Source organism: Amphiprion ocellaris, chromosome 13 (assembly GCF_022539595.1).
Source record: "Amphiprion ocellaris isolate individual 3 ecotype Okinawa chromosome 13, ASM2253959v1, whole genome shotgun sequence".
NCBI classification, from domain to species: domain Eukaryota; kingdom Metazoa; phylum Chordata; class Actinopteri; family Pomacentridae; genus Amphiprion; species Amphiprion ocellaris.
In genome coordinates, this window is record NC_072778.1 from 11,045,936 (window position 1) to 11,062,957 (window position 17,022).

The following is a 17,022-nucleotide window of genomic DNA, read 5'->3' on the forward strand; positions in this document are numbered from 1 at the left end:
CAATATAGTCATTCTAAAGTTTTTGTTTTTGATTGTTCATAACTAGGAATACTCAAAATAGTGCAGTTTTTGAGAGGTGATGCAGTTTTGAATCATTTGAGATTTCAGTGACATTGCACAGCAGTGTACCCACTTCTTCTTGTATACTGTATGTATTATATATGGACTGTGTTTTGAGCCATTATGCTTTCTGAATTAATTTCACATACTGCCTCAGTAAATGTAAGTTTGAGTCCTTTTTTTCTTGTCTTTGTCAGCGTGGTTGCATCCAACGCCTCGCTCATAAAAAGAAGCTCCCACATGATAAAGATCCAAACACAGAGACGGCTCCTCTTAAAGGCTAAAAGTGGAACCAAACGACATCCTGCTGCTTCAGAGGTTTGAGATGCACATCTTGAACTGGTGATGTTGTGGCTTCAGCTATAGTCAGCTATTCTGGTGTTGCATACTATCCAGTATTAGTGCAGAATTGCATTAGGATTCATGTTTGAACATTCGATGTAGAACTTTCATTATTCGGGTGGGATATGTGTAACGTAAGTAAAGGCTCAACTGAGATTTGCACTTTTTTTTAAGTTTCTATATTTTTTGCTACTTTTGTCAAAATAAAATAAAAGGCACATCAAGATAATTTTCTTTATTTTTTTAATGAAGCAGAAAATATCAATTGTTTGATACCAAAAAACCATTACAACAACATGAAAAAAGTTGTGCTATACTTTCACCATGAAGGAATGTGTGAGTAGTGGGAATGGATGAGAGGTCGGACTAAATAACGACTTTCCTGAAATTCAGTGGAAATATTGCCGCCACCAGCGACTAATCTGACTGCTGAGCATCGAAAGCACATATGATTGAAACACTGTTGCTTCTGAAATACCGTGAAACACGTTTGATCATTTGTGTGTGTGCAGTATAACACTGTGTGTGGTGAGGTCTTGAAGTCTTCCTACTGTCCTGAAGGCTTCCGTTCCAAACATATCCTCGTCCGACTGCTGGCATTAATCACCAATCAGTTGTAATATTAAACTTCATGTTTTTCACTGAGTATTTTCAAAGAGTACCATTAAAAACGGTTAATATTTTGGGAAAAAAATGGATATGTTTTTGAATGAAACCCTCCTCTAGCATTTCTTTGTATTGTACAGGTGTATTAGTCCATTTTACAAGAAGTGTCATTCAAAGTGGGATTTAATAATTCCTTATTTCACAGAAGTGTCTTTGCAGTATCTATACATTCTTCTATATTCTCAGTGTCCGTTCTCTTTTGGGGTAAACTGACTTAGATCGTCTGTTCAGAATTCATTTTGGGAAATGTACTTTCTAAGCTGAAACTGGAGTGAGCAGCTGCTTAAGTTTAACCTGGAACTCATGAAACTACTCGTCCAGTTCTGTCTAGAGGTAACATCATGAAGCTCTGCAAAACACAAATGCTGTCTCTCAATTAGCAGAATATCTAATACAATACACCCAAACTTTAGGTGTGGAGTCAATACAGGGGCAGCAACTGCTTCCAGCCAAGAAAAAGTGGGACATAAAATGACAAATTGTTGTTTTTACACATCAGTTCAAATTGAATCATGTATTAAAGGGCTTGTGTGCAGATTTTGTTACCTTCAGAGAAAGCCAGGTGAGGTAATTCCAGTCTTTGTGCTAAACTAATCAGCTGCTGGATGCATCATTATATTAATTTTCCTTTAATCAATCTTCTCATCTAACTCTCTGCAGTCCTCAACATGTGAAGCACGTTTCCCAAAATGCCTAACTAATCCTTTAAACTCAGTCTCATCTTTCCCTTTCCTTGATGACAACCCCTTGACAAGCTTGTTTTCTTTTTCTGGAATTTCTTTGATCTCATCTTCATCAAAATGCATTCAGCAACAGAAAGTGAAGGGCCACTGTCTCTAAGTTCTTAACTTCATTTGTCTTTCTGTAACTATTCAATCATAGCTTTCATCATCTGTTGTTGCTTTTAGGAAAAGTAAGTAGAAAAGAGCACAGTTAAAAACATTCAACATCTCAACATGACCTCAGAACTGTAACTTGAAACCAGAACATACAACAAACAATACAACCATACACATTCACACACGATGCTCATTAACAATCTCTGGTTCAGACCAAAAACACCTGGAAAAAAAACAACTGAGAGCAATCTTTTTGCTCTTGGTGTGACAATAATATTATAAAATGATTGTTTACCAGAAGGAATTATAAATACAACTTGATTTTTTTCTTTTTTGTAACCAGAGAAAGTTAAAGACAGAACTTCTTTTAGAAGATCGAACACTCAACCTTTGCTTTAAAAATTATAACAGATCAAACAAAATATATTACAAATAAATTAACCAACAATATATTACATATAAGCAACCCAAATTAGCTTGAGCTTTTACATTCAAAATCAGTCCCTTGTTTGGTTTCAAGAGCCATACTTTTGCCTTTTTTTTTTTTTTTTTTTTTTTAAAAAAAGATTTGAGCCAAAACAGGGAAACTTAATTAAGCGAGTAAATTAAATCTGACTACTTATACACGATGAAAAATGAATAGAATGAACCACATCCAAACCAAAACTGAATCAAACTAATTAATTAACTGAATTTCATGAGACAGTCAGCCACCAAATGCACTCAGATCAAATCAACTGCTCACTGAAACAACACTAATTACTGGAACGACTAATCTCTACCTCGCAGACCACCAAACCGTCAGCTCCATCACCCAACAAGCTGCTAATTCACTTGATGTTAAAAAAACGTGTTCCTTTGTTCCCCTGAAGACTTTCAGCACAGCACATCATTCAACGTCAGACTCCAATGGGTCACCCATCTCACAAATGGCACTAAAAAAATGGCAGTATTTGTTAACTTTTGTTTGTAATTATCAATGCCTGGTGGTGTCTTCTTTTATTACTTGGGGAGTAGGAAAAATATTCACCTATTTATTTTGTGCTGTAAACAGGTTTTTGATTATTGCTAAATTAGCCTGTTTTGTTGTTTTTTCTGCTGGTGTAACCAAATGGAATGGTGTTTTTTCTTCTTCTTCATAATGTGCTTAAGACTCCAGCATGACAGAAAAATTCACCTCCAGACTGTAATAACCAGCTATCTCCACATGGGGGCAACAGTGACCACGAAAGGCAGAGACAACAAAGGAACCAGGGAGAAGGAGAGCAGACTGGCTGCAGATCGGACCCTTCCATGGCCGTTGTTTCTGTTCCACTTGGACCCGTTTCTGTCTCGGCTTCGAGGAGGCTTCGCGGGGTTGGATGCTGGGTTACGTGGAGGTTTGCTGTAGGGTGGAGAGTAAGGCCCATAACCTGGCCAGTCATCGTTGTACCTTTCTCCATGATCACTACCCCCGGAACCACTGCCCTCCTCACCTGAAACAAGGAAAAGATTTTCAACTGATTTACTGATTAAAGCCATCTATATAATAATGTGTAGATCCCTATGTGCTGCCAGGACAGCTCTGACCCTTCAGGACATGAAGGTCTCCTGTGGTATCAGACACCAAGACTTTAGCTGAAGGTCCTTTAAGTTCTGCAAGTTGCTACATGGGGCCTCCATCAATCCTGCTTGTTTGAAGGCTAGCTCATGTTCCGCAAACCATTCCTGAACAATTTTCTTGCAGTGTTATCCTGCTGAAAGAGGCCAGCGTCATCAGGGAATATTGTTGCCATGAAGGGGTGTACGTGTTCTTCAGCAATGTTTAGGTACTTGGTGTCTGTGTAGATTCTCAGTCATCCAGGTAATCGTTGGAGCTTCAAGAGAAATCAACTGGACTTCTCTTGTAGGTTCTTTAAGACACTTCCCCTCTCATCCAAGACATTTCTTCAGTTCTATGGCTAGTGATCCGAACATGTGAGCTGGAGTGACTATAAATTCTATCACTCCCACCTGAAGAAGCCTCATGGATGAGAGGTGAAACGTCTTCAAGAACCTACGAGAAGTCCAGTTCATTTCTACTGAAGCTCCTACGATTCAGTACTTGGTATGTGTCAAAGCTACATCCACATGGATGCAGAGCCCAAGGTTTCCTAGTAGAACCTTGCCTAGGGCATTCTGCAGCCTCCGTTAGCTTGTCTTCTTTCCATTGTGTATCCTGCTACCATCCCCTATCCATGTAAACAACACACACACACACTGAGCCATCCACATGAGCTCAAAGAAAACATGATTAATCAGTCCAGGCAACCTACTTCCATTGTTCAGTTCTAAAGCTCACATGCCCATTGTAGGTGCTGTTGGTGAGACACAGGCTTCAGCGTGGACACAATAGTCTGCAGCTATACATCCCCACCCACAGGAAGCTGTGACACACTGTGTGTTCCGACAGCTTTCTCTCATTGGGATTCAGCATTCAGGTTTTCAGCCATTTGTGAAGCAGTTACTCTTCAGTAAGATCAGACCACACGGGTCGACTTTCTCTTCTCACAAACATCAGTGAGCCTTGGGGACACATGAACCTGTCACCAGTCCTTGGACCACATTTGGTTGGTACTAACCACTGCAAACTGGAAACACCCAACAAACCTGTCTGTAGATGCTCTGACTCAGTCGTCTAGTAACACAGTCTGATCCTTGTCAAAAGTCTCTTAGATCCTCACGCTGCGCATTATTCCTGTTTCCAACACATTAACTGCTGTCTAATATGCCCTATCCCTGAGAGAAAGTCACTCTAATGACATTGCGCTTGTGCCTATTAGTGGTTTTAATGCTATGGCTGATTGATGTGTATTGATAAAGATCACACACTGTTGAAAATTCTTTCTTGGATATGAACATGTAAACATTTTGACTGTCAGGAGCACTCACTGTCTACGAAGTCCGTGTCCTGTCCGCTCTGAGCGTGCCTCAGTTTGTTGGTCACCACCCTCAGCTCCATGATCAGCTGCCTGGTTCGAACATCTGGACGGGCGATGTCCACCTCCACTTCAGGGTTGTTGATCTGGCTGACCAGCCCGTCACCCGTCACATCCGGGAGGTACCTGAAAGTGCAGGTATGGAGGAATTCACATGTGAAGGATATTTTCGTAGTTACCGTCATCTCTGCAATAACTGGCTGTGTTCATAAGGGGAAGTGACTTATTGTCTGCTGTTTAACCACAGTAGTATAACGCAAGGACTGTAGGTTTATTAATCTCAAAGCACACAGTAATAGCTTTTGGTACTGTGAACAAATCTCTATTTATTTAACTGTGCTGTTTCTAGTTCACACTGGTTCCAGGGATAGTCCGGACTGAAATATCACAACAGCAATCTGATGGATTGCCATGACATTTTGAACGCACTCATGGCCCCCTGAGAAGGAATCCTAATGGCTCTGGTGATTGCCTGAGTTTTCCTGCAACACCAACACAGGGTTGGCATTTTGTCTTTGCAGCTATTGGATGGTTTTATCTGAAATTTTGTACCACTTGTAAGAGCTTCAGGTTAACATGTTGACTAGGTTTTCTTAAACTATAAACTGTAATGGCTAAAGGACATTTTTATGACTAATTTATAATAAACACAAGGTCTAAAAAGATGCTTTGGATTATTCAATTCAAATAAGTCTCTCCATCCTATCCTACTTTTGCAAAGAATACTGATGAGTAATGTGTGATATGTTATTATTTTTGGTTAATTAAAGCTGTGTACAATTTGATACCAGCACATGTCTGGCTGCAGTCCCACTTTGTGATTAAAGCTGTTAAGGTGGGTGTACTTTTACATCAGTTGTTGCCAAATGCAGCTGGAACACACAGGACTTCACGGCGCCTCTGAATCTTCTCTGATACGTACACGGTGTTCGGCTGTGTCTGTGTGCATAAAAGCAAGCAGGCCCACGCAGGGAGCATGTGGGTGACTGGTGGTGGCAAAATTAAATAAACTCCGTTCCATCTGTTGCATCCTTCCACCTCTGCACGATCACTCACTCCTCCTCCGCCTATACCGAACCCCCCTCTCTCCAGCCCTTTGCTCTGATCTTGCTTACCTCCCCCGGGTCTGCCCGTTCCAGCAGCGGTCCTCATTAGTGACGTCAGCAGCCATCTTCTCGTCGTTGCAGATGGTGTGTGGGAGGGACACCCAGAAGCCCCGCATGGGCCGCAGTCGCTCCTTCAGCTCGGTAACCTGCGTGGAGGTGGAAGGAAATTGGTTCTGACTCAGACCTGGTTTCAAAGTATCCTTGTTTGGTATGACTGGCTGGAGGAAGCGTATGGAAGCTGTAGTGCTGATGCTGGGCAAAGTGAAAAACTGTCATGACACTGCTTCGAGGTCAGCTCCTCCATCAAATGTCTTTTCTCTCTTAGAAATAGATAAAAAATAACCCCACAATTGACTTCCTCCACTCTTGATTTCAAAGATTCTTCAAGCACTTCCATCTTGTAAGACCACTCTGATAACAGGAATGCTGTCTGGGCTCTGACCTCTGCTCTTTTAGCTATCAGTTGCATGTATCAAGCTTGGACCTATTTTAGTCTTCGTTTTCCCCTCTCTTTGCTTTCTGCCAAGCTGCTATCTGAATCCTGATGCACGTACAGTCCATGTTTGACATATTAAAGTCCTACTTCAGTCAAGAAACTAACCTGAACAAAAATATTTCACCTCACTAAACCTCAAGCAGTTTCTTGCTCCTGTCCCATTTTTACTCACTGGAAACAGCAAAATTATGGCTAGAAGTATCAAGAAAACACAAATGTATTTTTTGCAGTAAGCAACAGTCTTTAACTAATTATAAGAAATGAAAGTTAAAGTGGATTTTTTTGGGGATTCTTTATTTTACAAAGATACAAAAACCAGGTTTCACAGGTTTTACAAAAACCTGGAATCAACGTGTACAGCAAATGTCCATATGTGTTACCAAAACTGGAAATATGCTGGTTTGGAGTCAAATAATGTGCTATTTACATTTCAGATTTGTGTCGATTCTGGTCTCCTGTTTGCTGTGTATAAACACAGCCTGCAGTTCAGCCCAGTTCATCAGGAAACTCCCTGAATTTTTGTTACAGGACTGTTAGTAGCAGCTGAGTCACTAATTGGTTCACGGTTGGGGAGTGCAATTTCTTTCTTTTTTTTTTTACAGAATGTGGTTGCAATTTTTAATTTATTTTTGTTGAATTTTTAATAAAACATGTAGAATAAAATGATTTTGATGAAATATTACAGTTTTAAGCTTTGAATTAGTTAATTTTCCCGATGGAACCACACAATTATGACAATTCTGTTTGCAGTTTCTGGCCAAAAGGCATAATAATAACAACATGCCTATTAAACCCACTGGCAGGTTTTGGCGTTCAGAAGGTTAAAGTGATTATTTGTGAGTAGTGCAAAGCGGTGCAAATCTTTTTTTTTTAAATCAGCAATATGTGAAAATCCTCATTACATTATTTGAAAAGTGTTACTAATGATAAACCCACAGATAATTGTCACCCAACAGCAGTTTCCCCCCCACATCACAGCATGAAGTGAGAAAGAGTTTTGCTGAACTCTAACTTCTATAAGTAGTGCCATTTTTAGTACAAAAGCACTGAAAATGCAATTTATGCTACCTGACCAACACCAGACAGCAAAGTTAGCTATCAGCTGGTGAACCTAGCATTCAGAGCTTAGCTGATTGTTCAGCTGTTTCTTCCTCACCAGTCGGTCCAGGTTTGTGCCTGCAGCAGTGGTGGGTTTCTCTTCAGGTGTGTAGGTGCGGAACGGCCTCCTGTTGCCCCCCGACTCTTTGGGTGAACGTTTGGACCTCGCTGGAGCTGGCCGGGGGTTTCCACAACCTTGGAATACCTGTGGTTAACAACAGCAGAGTAAACAGCTGCGTAACAAGCATTTTAAATTTTCTTTCTTATTATTGCTGCACTTTTCTATAGTAATCAGTTGACAGATTTCTGCTTTACCTTGACTATCCTGGTCATACAGTTTTCTGAACAGGGTTATAGTCGTGTTTTTCATGTCTTTTTTCCACTTCATTCATCCATTTATATGCACTATTGCATGTCATTAACTTTGTGTCTTTTCTCCCAAACAGTTTGTGCTTTGTCCTTTCCATCCTCTGTCTCTGCAGGTGTATCTTGAGCTGCACATGTCTGATCTCTGTTTTCTGGTCCCACCAACCTGTCCGGTGTTTGTTCTGTCTCACCGTTTACCTTCACCCCGACCAGTCGAGGCAGACGGCTGCCCTCCCTGAAGCTCGTTCTGCTGAAGGCTTCTTTCTGTTAAAAGGGAGTTCTTCCTTTCCTAATGGGGTTGTTAAATGGTGATTTTTGGATTTGTTGGATTTTCTGTATAATTAACCTACATTTTTAAATCTGAAAGTGGACATTCTTGCACATATATCTGTAGGATTTAGGACATATCTTGCCATAAAGTGTTGTTAAGTAACTTTTTTATTGCATACACTCTCTCTCTCACTCCACAGTATAAGATTCTGCGTCATTTAGCAATAATGTGGAACACCAACAAGGCTTCGGGTTTTGAGGCCATATAATGACCTTTGTTAATGCCGTAACTCTCTCAGTGAAAATCAATAAGATATACAAATACTCTTTAAAAATACATTCAGAATTTCTATGGATGGCCTCCGACATCACCCCAAAAACAAGTGCAAAGAAGGTCTTGCTGTTTTTGAGAGAATATATGGGTCTAAATCACGATGTTGCATTTTTATGGCAAAAAACACAGCAACTCAAGAGTCTGTGCTGCTTTTGAAGCTACTTTAAATCAAAGCTGAGGGAGTCAGTCGAGTTTCTGAATCATAACTGAGCAACTCCAAAAACCAGAGGCTTTACTCAAAGCATTGCAACAGAACTGTAAACGTAACAATATAATGCTGTTGAAAAGGTTCTTCACAACTTCAGTAGTCAGACTTTGTTAGTGAAAGGCTGCAGTCACATAAAGCTTGGCTGTAAAGCAGAAAGCTGCCTGTTCCTAAAGCACTCCCACCACAAATCAGGAGATTTTCTGTCTCTAAGAAGATGTGGGTGTCTCTCTGGTGGATTGGCTGCTGGGATGTCTGCCATGTTTTAATCAAACTGTGAGGCTGTCATGCTCTCTGTGTTATAATTCCTGTCATTTTTACTGCATGCTGTCTCATTAAGAAGATTAGAATTTAAAAAATAAAATTGTAGCTTCGGCTTGTAAGAGGAGATTACTGCAGACAGTAGACGGTGATTTTTATGCGTTCTCAAATATTCAGTTAAACATTTTTGATGAACAGCTCAATTGCAAAATTCAGGGAAAGCATTAAAAATGCTTCAGCATTCATTTTATTTTCCTTTTTATGTCCTCATCCTCAGCTGGTGCCGTCTTTCTTACCTTGCTGGAGATGCCGACACTGTTTTCCTGCATGTGCATAATGGCCTCTGACACTTTCACAGAGATGGAGTCAGCTGCCAGCTCCATGTTGAATGGCCCCTCCAGCTTCTCTGAAACCTGGTACAGAGCGTCTAATACATGACGGAGAGAGAGACGGTGGAGTGGTAAGTTTCCTGTGACTCCAATAGCAAAGTTCTTCTTGTCAGGTGAAAGAGGCAAAGAAAGTCTCTGTAGGGGGCCTATTGTAAACCCTAATAAATGTCAAGACAGTGGTTCGTGGGCCTGGACTCTCTCCCTGGCTAACCAGCTGAATAGGTTTGATTTACATCTCTTCAGGCGGTGTTCAGTAAGACGAGAAAGAAGCCCTCATCATAAGAAGAGAAGTGTGAAAGAGAGAGAAGAATGGTGGTGAGTAAAATTGGTTTGAGTGAGGTAGACATGGATGGAGTGATGAAAGGTAAGAGGAAGCAGTTGACATGAGAAGCAAAAAAAATGGAAGGAATGTATGAGTTTGATGAAAGGGGAAAGGAAACGCAGGGAGACACATCAATTGTGAAGGAGCAGAGAGGCATGAATGATTAATGGAGGCGGAATTCATTAGGGGAAACGGAAGTGAAAGTAAATGAGTGACGGGCACAATAAAGGATTCCACTTTTATGTATGCTTAGTTTAATGATGCTAATAATTCAAAATGCTGTTCAAAGTAATTTGGCTGCTGACATTTTTTAGGCTGTCAGGATGTAAAATCACTGAAAATGAATGTTTGTGGGTGCTTCAGCTGAAATACTTGAAATACGCCATGCACCTGACCCCCACACACACATACAAGAGCAACATAGCCAGACGTCTTGTTCCATTTTCCCAAAGCCCACCTCTACCTCTCACCCACCAATGAAATTGTTCCATTCGGTGTCCAGGTCAGCCTGATTGGCCAAGCAGCCCTTCATCACGTTAAGGCACAGGGAGTGGCAGGGCCTCAGGGAGGGCATGCCTCGACACAGAGGGCAGTACCACTGTCTCATCAGGCCACGCACACACTCTGAATCTGCAGTCAGCTGAAAAACAAAGCAGTGGATGAGAGAGAATAAATAACTAAACATCCGAACTTTACATGTTTACAGCTACTTTTTAAAGCTCTTTTAACTTTGATGCTTAAAAAAAAAAAAATTTGCATTGAGGGCAGAAGATAATGTTGAGATATTACAAAGTAGAAAGCAAACTCAAGACCTACCTTTTTAATCTGACTTTTAATCGATTTAATCGTTTTGTTTTTACATTTCAGTCTTTTCTATGCTTTTAGTTTTCTATTCTTATCCTTTTCTAAACTCCTGGTGTGTCCTTTTTGTTAGTGTTTGTCAGTTCTTGTGATTATTGAGTCTTTCATTTGCAGTGTCATCATTTATGGGGGATTGGGGACATAGTTTTGAAGTTTTCCTCCAGACTGATGGATTGATTAATTGGCTGATATAAGTAATCCACTGAGCGATCAGTTGATACGATAGAGACAACTAATGAGTCTCGCTTTCTTAGGATTGGATTGCTGCTGGTTATGAGATAATTTCTATTTGCCCCCGGTTTTGATTTTCCATTTAAAATGCAGATAACTACACTGATAAATGGATACAGAGAACGAGGACTAATTTGCAGGGTCTCAACAGTCGTTAATGTTTTTTTGGTTGTGGGGATATACATACATCGGTGTATAAAAACAACTGCACCCCATAAAATGAGGATTGAGGTTGATGAGGGTACTTTTTCTAAAAACTTTTATTTCTATATCAAGCTTGCCAGTGTGCTTTAGATGGTGGGATAATACCGTCTTGGATTAGGTATGTTACCACTGACCTTTGTTGCTTTGTTCACAATATCCCGACCAGTAGCCAAGCCCTGAGACAGTGCTCTGGCTGCAATAAAGGCCCTCGACACCTAAATATGAAACCGAAGATAGCACAATAAGATCAGTCACACAGTACGACCAAGTGTAATTCTACTGAACTAAGTGCAGTTAGATACTTGGTTTAATGTACACACTTGTACGCGAAGTTTGCGCGGCACGTCTCCGAACGGCTGCAGCTGTTCAGCGTGTTTGCTGACACACTCCAGGTAGTCCTCGCTGAACTGATACTGAGGGTTGACCAGAGAAAAGACCCGCTCCACCAGTCGGGACCAGAAATCTGAGAGAACCTCAGTCAGACTTACACTGCCGCCTGTGGACAAAAGAGTAACCGACCGTTAGAATACAGGTTTTCTCATTTGAAAAAAAAGTGTTTCTGCATTGATTTCTGAAAAAGAGAAAATGTAATTAAGCGCTCAGATCATTTGTGCTTCTTACTTTTGCATTACTAGTGAAGAGTGTGCATGCAGTCTGAACATTTGTCAGGAAGGAAAATTCAGAACTCTAATTTGGCAAATAACTGACCATTGTACTAAAGTTTTCATTGCTTGGCTAAACCCAGTCCAAGCTGTTTGGCTAAATCTGATGGACACTGTTTCAGTCCACTGAATACACTGCAAATACTATGGGGAAATAGCCCTGTTCAACTGAATAACTTGGGAGCAGAAAGAGATGTAGTTAACTATGGACACTAATCTACAAATTGTTGACAACTTCTGAAAAGATAATACCATTTTTTGGATGAAATATTTATCTGAAAAAGCGCCATCCTTGGTGCAATCAAATGAAATGAAATTGGATCAAATTTAAAAGTCACACAGTACTCACGAGAAAACACAAAAAACAGCAACCACATAAAAGCCAAAATATAACAGGAATTGTTTGCTGCTTCTCTGATATCTCCAATTTGTGTAATAAACACAACAATATGGCATGATATGTTGTCAAGCACTGCACTATTTTTCCCTCATTTCCTCCTATAAATGTGTTTGGGTGCTTGTCAGTGTCTGTGCGGAGTAAGTGACTCTCCAATCTGTAGTCTACTATACAGCCTCGAATTAGCCATACATGCTGTTTGGCAGACAAAGGCAGGTTGACTAAGCAGCAACGGCCCGCAGATGGACTCGCCAGCGAGCGGCTGTCATGCCAAAACAGAGCGATCCGGAACAGAAATAGAAACGGTCTGGCATCCGTGGGAATCCAATTCTCTTTCTCTTTTTTTTTTCCTCCAATTCTTCTTGGCATTTCGCTACTCTTCAAAAAACAATGCTGCCTCTTCGCCGCTGCCCAGAGCTGCAGCGGATTTACTACGACAGGGACATGGAGTGATACACTGAACTGTCATTGCAGTTCAGGAATTATTGCAGACTACTTCCTCTAACCAGGTTTTTAATAATTTCCCTCCAGTTATACATTCCACCTGATGGTGCTGGATTCAGGCTGAATGAATGTGTCCTGAAATTTGTTTTCCATTTTAGCTGAATCCAATAAAACATTTCAGGGATTTTGTTTTATTTGGATGACCACTAAAACCACCAGGACACCCCTAATCTCTTTGTTTTACAAGGCAGGTCCGACCCAGCTGTTATCGCTTTAGAAAGACCATCTGAAATACATGGCGAGGCGGACAAAGAAGTGTTCAAAACCAACCAGAATAATATCTGCGAAGCTCCACGAACAGCTCCTGGAAGACGTGTGCGTTCTGAGTGAAGAGCCGGCCGTAGGTCTTGGTGAACATCTGGTTCATAGACTTCTCTGAGAGGTCTATGAGCTCTCTGAAAAACTCTGCACAGACAGGAGAGGCAGAGATTAGACATGAGTCGGTCACCCACCTTCTATTCTTCTAATATCTCAGCCAGGTTTCTACGTAGGCGCTCCATCACCCCCCTCCCCTCACCTGAAGATTAACAGCTCCTAGGGACAGTTACATCAGATCTGCACACCGCTAAATGAGTGTAACAACATGCACTCTATTTAAAATCCATCTTTAAGACTCATATGCAGTCTCCCACTCTTTAAGCGCCTTTACATGACTCATCACACGCATTATATAAAAGCATGAGGAGGGGAAAAAAAGGTGATAGCAGTGCACTGCAGGTAGGAGGAGGAAGTGTAAATTCAGCTCTGTGCTGTGGCTGCTACAAACCTGCAGGCTTCACATACTGAATGTAAGATGAGGCCTGAGTTCTCTCAAACACAGACAGTGATTAAAGCAGTTTAGGCTTTTCTAACACTAACAGTGAAGGGCTCACAGTTACTTTCACACAGGATGCTCAGTTTACAGCCCACAGTTAGAAACACTGTGAAACAAAAAGTCTCTGGCTCGCGGTTGATTCAGCTGGTCTGCAGGAGATTACACATCAAGGCCAAAGACATGGATTTTAAAACTGCATAAAATATACCCGGAAAACCACAATATTGCCAAATTTGTAGATATACCTTGTATCTTATCCAAACATAGAAGTGATTTTTCATCTGTTCTGTGCATGCGAAAAATCCCAGAAGTATTGGACAGAACTGAACTGTCACTTTTGTGAAGCTGCTAACTTTTAACTCGAACCTTAAAGATATTTTTTGTCAATATGATGATCCAAATGGCACTCTTGAATACCAGATTTATTTCCTCAGTTTATATGCTAAAGTAATAAGCAGACTGAATATGTTCTGAGTGTCACCCTTTAATTGTTTCTATTTTATGTTCTCTATTTTTAGAGAGGGGGGGGCTTAGAGGCTTCAGTGTGTCTGGAGCTTAGATCATACTAGAGACAAAAAGTCAAGATATATTAGCTGCTATGAATGCTATTTTTATAACCAGTCTCTTGTGATTTTCCCACTTTATGAAATTGCAGTGCTGAAATTTCTGGAATTGAACTTAATAAAACAACCATGCTGGGGTGTCTAAAATATATATTAACTGCTGCGCTTAATTCAGTGTCTTGAAGTCAGCCTTGTGGTTCAGATCTCTGACTCATATATTTGAGTGGAACTGTGCAGTCTGAGGTCCTAAATTAGTTTTTAATCAGCTGTCACTCGGTGCTTTTAACTCAGGAGATAGGGAGGGGGAGGCGAGGAGAAGCCGAGTGCAGTTTGTGATCCTTTTTTTTACCCCCTCAAATGTTCCGACTGCGACTTCAAGAAGAATAATTATTTTTTAAATCAATTTCAAGCCAAATCATGTTCCCATTAAAGACATGATTAGCAAGTGCGCGAGGGTGTGCGTCAGCCTCTCACCATCAAACCTGCGGTGTCTCTGGGTGAAGGTGGTCAGGAGGAACTGGCTGTTGTCTTCAATGGCTTTGAGAAAGTCCCTCTCGCTCTGGAGGGCCAACATCTCCTCCATCTGACTGGAGCAGCAGGTGTAGTCCTGAGGGCAGAGCCGCAGGTGTTCACCTAAAGCCAGGCCGGAGGAGAAGGCAAGGTTAGGAGGATTGATCACACGTGTAGAAACTTGTGTGGAGAAGAAACAAGTTTTGGTTTAACCACGGCATCATATTTTGCTTTGAGTCTGCACAGTAATCCTGGTTTTGTGAGGCTGTTTGGAATTCATTGCTGGCTAAAAGGTTATTATCCATGCCTCAACAAAGACTGAGGCCTGTTCTCAGTCCTGTCAGAAGGTCTATTATCAGGTCAAAGCAGATATTTTTAGTGAGAAAGTCAATTTGTCCCCTCATCACTCTGTTCAGCGGGAAAATCTTATCAAAGATAACGGTGTGATAGAAAACTGTAATTTCCCTGCATGAATTATTCAGCTTCAATCTGCCTTTCTTTGTCAGCTCAGGTTGGTTCTTTGATATGTCTGAGGTAATGATATATGCAAACGACAGCCAGGAGGAGGAGGAGGAGGGGAGTAAACATGCAGCGCTCCAATGTGGGAAAGGGTTTGGATTCTTTGTTTCTGTAATTTTACATCCGACGTGAACATTGCAGCTCTTAATACGGTGGAAAGTCTCGTTCCCAACTCCACCCTGGCCGATGTTCCTCTCTGCCTCTTTTGTTCTCTCTATGTCTCTCACTATTAGCCCTCTCTCATCCCTCTATTTCCATTTCTAAACTGCCTCCCTTCATCCTTCACTCTCCCAGCCATCTGCTCCCCTGGCCCACGGGACAGTGAGCCAAGACTCAGGCAGTGATAGCCCAACACACACACAGACACACACACACACACACACATATATAAAATCAATCAATCCTGCAGTTGTCTCGCACCCTGAGCTGAATTACCATGAAATAAATGTCTGCAAACATACAATTTACTCCCAATCACTTTCAATTGCAGCTCCATTGCATCTCTGTCTGGGATAGCAGACACTTTTCACATTGATTTACAAGGAAATCAAGAAGCGGGCAACATCTTTAGACATCTGCTGCCTTATATGTATTCAGACATTTTAACAATTTAACAGTCCCATCCAAAATCTACTCCCCCTCATCCTCCCTCTCCTCCTCTTCCTCCTCCTCTTCCTCCTCATCCATCCCACCTCTTCATCAAAACTTCAAATTATCCAAAACCCAACTGTTTATAATCCACATGACATCTTTTTCATTCTGCAGATAAGATTATCACCAGTGAGCAGAGCCTGTGGGGTATATATGCAGGGATTTAGCAGTGGGCCAGTAGGCAAAGACTAATTAGGGGCGAGGTTCTTTGTTGCACCGGTATTGGCAATTTGCTCATCCCCTTAATCATCCTATTTGAGGCGCACAGAGGGGTGGAGGGGGCGGGTGTAATTTGTTTTAAACCACACTGCATTGTTTCTCTGGAGGAAAAAGAGAAAAAAACTCACTACAGTCTCTCTGGGGCGTTTTAGTGAGTTTAGAGACACCTTGTGCTTTCTCATATCACTTTCCTGCAGCGGTTTGTTGCTGTGAGATAAACCTGCCATGTTGCCATAATGTTCCCATAATGATTTATTGTGCGGTGCATGATGAGCAGTGAGTTTACACTGACCCTAATGTGCGTAATGTTATTTTTATCCCTGCTGAGGCCAACTGGAGCATGCTGACGCGCCTGCATTTGTGCTGCGACATCTAATCCTGAGTTTTATTCTGAAAATAGCCGTGTATTTCATAACACGGCGGTGGGACTGTTCTGCAGGAGTCCCAGAGATGCTGTGTGATGGTTTAATTTATCCCCGCCGCGGGCTACATGTAAGGGTCTTACCGGAGATTTGAGTCAGCGGAGCGGTGCCGGTGCTGTAGCCCTTCTCTGAGTACACCTGCCGGGTGTCAGAGCAGCTCCTCCCCGCGGCAGCAGCGGGACTCCGGCTCCCCGACAGGGCAGCGACCGCGCAGAGCAACACCAGCAGCCGGTACCTGGAGAAAGACAGCCGGGCATCCATCCTCACCGCAGAAGTCAGAAAACAGTGGAAGAGGTGGTGGGTGGCTTCAGATAAAACCAGACTGGGTGCAGCAGCTTGGAAATGAACGAAGGACTGGCCGGTTCAAGGTGCGCGCAAAAGTGGAGAAAGAGTAACAGGATCCCAAAATCATCAGTCGTATGAAACAGTCATAGTTTTCCAGTTTGGTGCAGTGAGTATCCAGGAGGGGTTTCTACATCACACACATGTTTCCATCGGCCGCGTCCACTTTGTGTGTCCTTCCTGGGAGACCCGCTGCTGTGCGTAAACAGAAAGGGAGCGTGAAAGAGGCACTCCCGGCCCTCAGCATCATCCCACACTCCGACTGCGTCAACCTCACGGCACGTAGCCATGGTGACACCGGAGCAGTGCTGGGTTCAAAATAAAAGACATCCAGGCGCGGTTTTTTTGTACCACAATAAGACTGTTAAAAGATACCCAGCAAAGACAAACATTTAGGGAACGTTCTCTGGTG

General features: G+C 41.9%; 2 protein-coding genes across 4 annotated transcripts in view; one reads left to right on the forward strand and one right to left on the reverse strand.

Moving 5' to 3' along the window:
* The window catches only part of LOC111581177 (integrin alpha-6-like), an 18,222-nt gene extending 14,783 nt beyond the window's left edge, over positions 1 to 3,439 (forward strand). For 2 of the 3 annotated variants that reach the window (XM_035956939.2, XM_023289228.3), the window contains exon 25: positions 258 to 2,449. In XM_035956939.2, coding sequence (XP_035812832.2) covers positions 258 to 344 — 87 coding nt within the window. In that variant the 3' untranslated portion in view covers positions 345 to 2,449. Of the gene's footprint in view, positions 1 to 257; positions 2,450 to 3,059 lie in introns of those variants that run through there. The other variant, XM_055016576.1, reaches the window with a different exon arrangement.
* On the reverse strand, positions 623 to 16,868 carry gpc2 (glypican 2). Its single transcript, XM_023289253.2, has 11 exons — positions 16,352 to 16,868; positions 14,422 to 14,580; positions 12,841 to 12,975; positions 11,328 to 11,503; positions 11,142 to 11,222; positions 10,186 to 10,351; positions 9,297 to 9,427; positions 7,623 to 7,769; positions 5,980 to 6,116; positions 4,818 to 4,990; positions 623 to 3,382 (listed from the first exon to the last, which is right to left on the reverse strand). Exons 1-11 carry the CDS (start codon positions 16,527 to 16,529, stop codon positions 3,105 to 3,107), a joined length of 1,761 nt encoding a protein of 586 aa, XP_023145021.2. The 5' UTR covers positions 16,530 to 16,868; the 3' UTR covers positions 623 to 3,104.
* Between the last annotated feature and the right edge of the window lie 154 nt (positions 16,869 to 17,022).

Coding starts and splice junctions, on each gene's coding strand:
- gpc2 (XM_023289253.2), bottom strand. CDS start 16,529: ATGGATGCCCGGCTGTCTTTCTCCAGGTACCGGCTGCTGGTGTTGCTC. Junction 10,352..11,141: donor TTGTGAACAAAGCAACAAAG/GTCAGTGGTAAC, acceptor TTTGTTTTTCAG/CTGACTGCAGATTCAGAGTG. Junction 4,991..5,979: donor AACGGGCAGACCCGGGGGAG/GTAAGCAAGATC, acceptor CTGCACTTTCAG/GTACCTCCCGGATGTGACGG.